The sequence below is a fragment of the Mastomys coucha genome, unplaced genomic scaffold, assembly GCF_008632895.1.
Source record: "Mastomys coucha isolate ucsf_1 unplaced genomic scaffold, UCSF_Mcou_1 pScaffold20, whole genome shotgun sequence".
Taxonomy (NCBI): Eukaryota; Metazoa; Chordata; class Mammalia; order Rodentia; family Muridae; genus Mastomys; species Mastomys coucha.
In genome coordinates this window covers 117383796-117390189 of record NW_022196903.1, presented here as the reverse complement: position 1 = coordinate 117390189, position 6394 = coordinate 117383796, and the positions used below count along the sequence as shown (strand labels likewise).

At 48.5% G+C, this 6394-nt stretch overlaps 1 protein-coding gene across 7 annotated transcripts in view; it reads left to right on the top strand.

Moving 5' to 3' along the window:
* Pex5 (peroxisomal biogenesis factor 5) overlaps positions 1 to 4531 on the top strand; it is an 18904-nt gene extending 14373 nt beyond the window's left edge. For all 7 annotated transcript variants that reach the window (XM_031383336.1, XM_031383339.1, XM_031383333.1 and 4 more), the window contains 6 exons: positions 1204 to 1347; positions 1507 to 1577; positions 1978 to 2190; positions 2487 to 2652; positions 2896 to 3053; positions 3193 to 4531. In XM_031383336.1, the coding sequence (XP_031239196.1) occupies positions 1204 to 1347; positions 1507 to 1577; positions 1978 to 2190; positions 2487 to 2652; positions 2896 to 3053; positions 3193 to 3394 (954 nt within the window). In that variant the 3' untranslated portion in view covers positions 3395 to 4531. The remainder of the gene's footprint in view (positions 1 to 1203; positions 1348 to 1506; positions 1578 to 1977; positions 2191 to 2486; positions 2653 to 2895; positions 3054 to 3192) is intronic.
* The last annotated feature ends 1863 nt before the right edge of the window (positions 4532 to 6394 follow it).

The window sequence follows — 6394 nt, the reverse complement described above, 5'->3', positions numbered from 1 at the left end:
ACCAGCTGGCCTCAACTCAAATATCTGCCTTCTTCTGCTTCCTAAGTGCTGGGATCAAAGGTGTGCACCACCACTGTCTGGCTGTTTTTAATATTTCTCGGGTCCACTTGTGACACACTTCCCTCATCCGTCTCCAGACCCGTGTCTCATGCCTTGAACCCCCACTGACGTCCTTAACTTTTCTTTGCCACTGATGACTTGTGATTTAAAGCAGTGTTTCTGATTTTCCCTTGTTTCACAGTAGTAACCAAACAGGGCACTTTGTCTTTATTCTGTGCAGTTCAATGCTAAGTTCTCCATGTCTGTGCTAGGTTTGAAGCTATTTACACCAAACTGTCTGATGTCCCGCATCTGGTTTTTATTCTTTTCTGTGATGGTAACTGTTTACTTCCTCAGAAGGAATCTGTTGTTTGTCCAGGAGGCTCACCAGTGACTTTGGCCTCACCTTGTTATCGTCCTTTCATGTCAAATGACAGTTGGCAAAGCTTTTAGGTGACATTGTAACTTTTTCAGCTGAGAATTACTCAGCTAGGAGAGAGCAGTGTCTGCCTTCAGATTTTGGGGTTCAAGTTTTGCTTAAAAGGAACCAAATATGGTAGCTTATGTCTATAATGTCAGCACTAGGGAAGCTGAAGGAGGAGGATAGGTGTGAGTTTGAGGCCAGTCTTGGCTCCATAGCAAGATCCTACCTAAAAGTCAAAAGAAACAAAGGAACTTGGTCATTGGGGCAAATTAAGCACTTCTGACATTACCCATCAGTTCATGCAGCCTGAGGTGGGGAAGCCTTGCCTCGAAGGCAGGGCCTCTGCCTCCTCAGGTCTCGCTTCCTCATACATCATCCCACTATTAGAGGACAAGAGCTAGGCTAGGAGTTGGGATGCTGAGGAGAGCACTCACTGTGCTCAGCAGGCTGCTGAGAGGCGTGTGCTGGCCAAGGGGAGAAGCTGAAGATATGGCAGTGCAGGCTTGTCAGGACTTCCTAAAACGACTTTGTAATTCCAGCATAGATGCTTACAAGCTTCTTTGTAGACTCACTCAGCTTCTCAGCTCTGTTGTCACTCAGCTCTGCTTGTCATGGATGATCTTCATAATGTGGAGAATGCCTTCACCGTCTCCACCTGTCTTGGTTACTGTTCTTCCAGCCCTGCTGCCCTGGCTGTTGAATTCCCTCCGGAGTTCCCCTCTCACTTTTCTTCCTTCTAGGGTTACCAGTTTGAGGAAGAGAATCCCTTGCGTGACCACCCTCAGCCTTTTGAAGAAGGGCTGCGTCGACTTGAGGAGGGAGACCTGCCCAATGCTGTGTTGCTCTTTGAGGCTGCTGTGCAGCAGGATCCTAAGCACATGGAAGTGAGTGGGGCCTTGTTCTGATGGCTTCTTCCCATTTTGTGGGAGGGCCCAAAGAGGCATGCATATGGGTTGTGGTCTCCTTTAGGGTGGATGCTGAGTGGGGGAAGACAGTGGAGGAGCGAATGCAAACTCAGTGATGGAATGTCACCTTCCTTCCAGGCTTGGCAGTACCTGGGCACCACCCAGGCTGAGAACGAGCAAGAGCTCTTGGCTATCAGTGCCCTGCGGAGGTGAGTGTGCTGCTGTGAGGGCAGGCAGATGTAGGCCTTTGCAAGTAACCGTAGCCTGACAGAACCAGGTTTTTGTTCTTCTCTCTGGCCACTAGCATAGAGACGAACCTGTGAGGTTGTTCCAGGTCATGTGGCTCAGAAGAGTGCAAGCGAGAGGCTTGGTTCTGGTCATCATCAGCTTGGGATTTATCTGTAGGGTCCTGGTTGGTCTTTGGCTGCTGAAACTTTGCCCATCTCAGATTGGAATTCTTAGTATTAACTCAAAGACCAGAGGACTCTTCTCTGTTATGCTGGAAGGCCTCCATGACTGTGTTCCAAAGCTTGGCCATGCACCCCTGGTACTGAGGACCGATGGCTGGTGTCATTTACAGATTTTCAATCTGCTCCTCTGTCCCTTCAGGTGTCTGGAGCTCAAGCCAGATAACCGGACAGCACTGATGGCGCTGGCTGTAAGCTTCACCAATGAGTCCCTGCAGCGACAGGCCTGTGAGGCTCTGCGGGACTGGCTGCGCTACTCGCCGGCCTACGCTCATCTGGTTGCTTCTAGTGAAGAAGGGGCCACTGGGGCAGGACTGGGTCCCAGCAAGCGTGTCTTGGGATCTCTGTTGTCTGAGTGAGTGTGGGGCATTCCTGGGATGATGCCTGTAATGTGAGTCCTAGTAAGAACATGATTTGGCAAGTAGGGGTATGGTGAGATCCAAGAGTGTAATGGGTTGTTACTTAGGGTCAGTGTGAAGGGGTCAGCGTTCTGCCATACAGTGCTGTGATGCACAAAGCAGGCTATAAAGTGGATATGGGTAAAGGAGATGACTGAAACACCATGAATCCTGGGAATATGGTTGACTTAAGAGATTGGAGGTTAGGAATACGGATTTACCTACCTCTGCGCTTTTTCTCCTCCTTACTTAGCTCCCTGTTTGTTGAAGTAAAAGACCTCTTCCTGGCAGCTGTGCGTCTGGACCCTACATCCATTGACCCTGATGTGCAGTGTGGCCTGGGAGTCCTCTTCAACCTGAGTGGGGACTACGACAAGGCTGTGGACTGTTTCACGGCTGCCCTCAGTGTTCGTCCCAATGTGAGCCTTGGGGAAAGAAGGTTCAAGAGTCGTGTGCACATGGGAGATTGCATTCCAGCGGGCATGCCGTGAAAGCCTTGACAAGACAGGGGTGCTGGGGAGAGCAGGAGCATGTGGGCACCCCGGTGGCCACAGGGTGGGCTAGTAACTACATTAGCCAAACAGTAGCGAAGCAGGTGGAGGAATGGGCAGAAGTTGGTCCAAGTCTAGCTCATGTTCCCAGATCTCCCTGTCCCTGTCTAGGACTATTTGCTGTGGAACAAGCTTGGGGCCACCCTGGCCAATGGGAACCAGAGTGAAGAAGCAGTGGCTGCGTACCGCAGAGCCCTTGAACTACAGCCCGGGTATATTCGATCCCGGTATAACCTAGGCATCAGCTGCATCAACCTTGGGGCTCACCGGTGAGTATGGCTCCTGCCGTAAGCAGGTGAACCTTGCCTTGGCCTTGGTTTCTGATGTTCTGATCCTCCCTCTGGACCGTGCCCTCCTGCCCTGCCCACTGCTGTTCTGCTCACTAGCTCTCATCCCTCTTCCCTACAGTGAGGCTGTGGAACACTTTCTGGAAGCCCTGAACATGCAGAGGAAGAGCCGGGGCCCTCGGGGTGAGGGGGGCGCCATGTCTGAGAACATCTGGAGTACCCTGCGGTTGGCGTTATCTATGCTAGGCCAGAGTGATGCCTATGGGGCAGCCGATGCTCGGGATCTGTCTGCCCTCCTAGCTATGTTTGGCCTGCCCCAGTGACAGTGGGATGGGCTGCCCTGTGAGTGTCTGCTTGGAGGGGTCCGCGCTCTGGGTGTGACTCCCTCTCCTCAAATGGGCCTACCGAGGGGGTGGGCTGATGACCACAAGCGGTACAACCTCTCAGGAGCTGCCTCAGAGTAGGGGTGCATAGCTGTGTCTTAGGTCCTACTTAATTGTAGGGATGAGCTGTCTCTGTCCCTTGGTAATTCAAGGGCTGTATATCCAGCTACAGATCTCTTTCTGTTCATCATGCCCTTTCTTGGTGCTGCTTTTTGGGTAGGACCCAATGACATAGGGGAATTGTCATCAGCTGCCATTTCTGATAGGGTCTACCACATTTGTTAGTCTCTCCTTGCCCTACTCTTCCTGGGAATTGGTAACAGTCCAGCTTCCTTGGGCAGTTGAATGTAAAAGGTTCCCCTGAGCATCTGTGTGATGCCGGCTGGGATGGATGTTAGGAGTTGGCCTGCTCACTGAAATGGTGATGCAGCTCCATAGAGCTGGACTTGGGACAAGTGCTCTCGAAGCTCCATCACTCCCGGGAGCGAGCTTGGATCTTCTATGGGTGGACACTGCAGCAGCAGATGCTCATGTGGTTACTGTACTGTCCTCAGGGCCAGGGCTTGTCACTACAGGGCTTATCATGGCCTATGAAGGAGGGAGGTTCATTTGTGGAATGAACCCAGAGGTGGGACAGTAGTGGTGTGGTCAGCACTGCAGTCCTCTCTTCTTCGGAGACTTGGAAGTAGGAACTAAACAAACTCTTGTAGCAAACTGGTTCAGAAGTTGCATTCTTGCCAAATTCCCAACAAAGGGAGGGTTCAGTGTTACCATAAGCCTTCTTGAAACATTTATAGGGGATAACATTGAAAATCCCCTTCCCCTATATTACCTCCACAAGGTGAAGATGAAGGGATGCTGAGGGAGCAGCTGGAGACTTCTCCACTGTTTTCTGTGTGGGAAGATGTGCAGGCCCCCATTAATGACTGCTGAGCCTCTTACCTTGTCTTCAGTAGCTAATGATCAGAATTTTTTTTTAAACTGCCATGGTCCCAAAATTCCATCCTGAAATTTATTTTTCTTTGTATGCATATGTGTAAATGATTTAAAAATAAAACTGTAAAATATTTGTATGAAGAATAAGCTGGAGTGATGTGGGTAGGTTCAGGTTCCGCTGCTGAAGTTGGGGTGGAGGGAGGCTGGTCAGTGACAGACTGATGTTCAAATTTTCCCTTTTCTGTCTTCTAACTTCTCACTGGCTTAGGGTTACTTAGCCCTCTCTCCAGGATTATTGGGTGCCAGCAACCTGCCACAGTTCATGTTTTGACACTCACTTTTTTCCTTTCTCCTCTCTCCCTTCCTCTTTTTAAAATGTCCCTGTTACTATTACAAAGGGAATTGCGTGTGCTGTATAATCTTGAATCTATTTCCTCTTCAGTGCTGTGGATTTACTTCTGCTCTTGACCTAACTCATTTAGTCAGAGGCTGTACCTCGCCTGGTTGTACAGGTCCACATGGTCTGGAGTGTGTGTGTGGGGTGCCATTAGTGTAGCCTATATGAGTGTCAGTGCAATGTGCATTGTGGATTCTCTGTGGCTGTGGCCAGTGGACCTTCACAGGAGCTGCTTCTTCTCTCAGGTCTCTGCCTGGTTCTTTTATGTGTCCTTTTGCCTGCCTGCTAATTGACTATTGATAGTCCTCAGGACTCCGTCTTTGCCCTTCATTTTGAGGAACGCTCATCAGCACCTGTGACTAACATATAATGCTGGTGGCTGTCCAGCCTGGATCTCTACACCAGGCCTTAACACTCTATACACTATGTTTTGTCCCTGCATGAGGTTATTTTCCAGTAACCTAGGACTCAATACATTTAAACAAGTTTCCTTCCAAAAACCTTTCATGTTCTTGGAAATCTCAGAAGAAAACAGAGTAGATCTGGCCCTCTCGTTACCCTGTAAGAGTCTCTTAGCTCCCCAGTTCTTGAGGGCTGGCCTGCTCCATGGCTTGTGGAGGTCTTCTGAGATCACTGCCAGTGAGCGGTAGCTTTGGAGACAGACTGCAGCTGGCCCCAGAGATGATGTGTAGGTAGTGAGGGAATCTGCTGCCAGTGCCAGGACAACATGGGAGATGGCAGAAAGGATGTGTTTGGAGTGAGTGACCACTGACTGCCTCAACCACTGCTGGCTCTACACAGGCCACAGGCATCCGGATGGGCCACTTATTAGTACTAGTTTTTAATCACATAAATTCTCCCCTAGACAAATTAACTTTTAAATTTAATTAAAAGTAATTTAAAATATATTTTGAGTATCTCATACAATATATTTTGATCATATTTTCCCCCACCACCAGCCCTTTCCAAATTCTCCCATCACCTTGTCTACCCAGCAATTTGGAAAATGGAATCAGAGAATTCTAGGTAAGATGGTATATTAGAAGTTACCTCAATATGACCCTATGAGGGAGAAGAATAAGAAAGAGGAAGAGCTTTGGAAATTCAGAAAACAACATTAAGATACCTGATAAGTAAGGAGAAAAAGATGGGTCATGCACAGAAAGGAAGTAATCTAGGATTAGCATAATGACTCAGTGGGTAAAGGTACTTGTCACATGACCCAGATGATCCGATTTGATTCCTAGAACCCATGTGAAGATAGCAGTAAACTGACTCCATGAAGTGCTCTTACCTCAATGTAAAAGAACACTTGGAACCCTGCCATTCATTTTTTTGAAGTATCCTGATACCCAAACCCGAGAAAGGCATAGCAGAAAAGGAAAATCCTAGATCAATTCTTTGGTGAACACTGATACATTTCTCAATAAATACTTGCAAAACTAAATTGAATAATAGATTAAGACCATGCACCATACTAAGTTGCTTTCGTTCCAGGGTTGGAGGTGTTCTAGTTAGTTTTTGTCAGTGGGACATAAACTGTAGTTATCTGGGAAGAGGAATAGCAATTGAGTAAATGCCTCCATCAGATTGCCTGAGGGAGGACT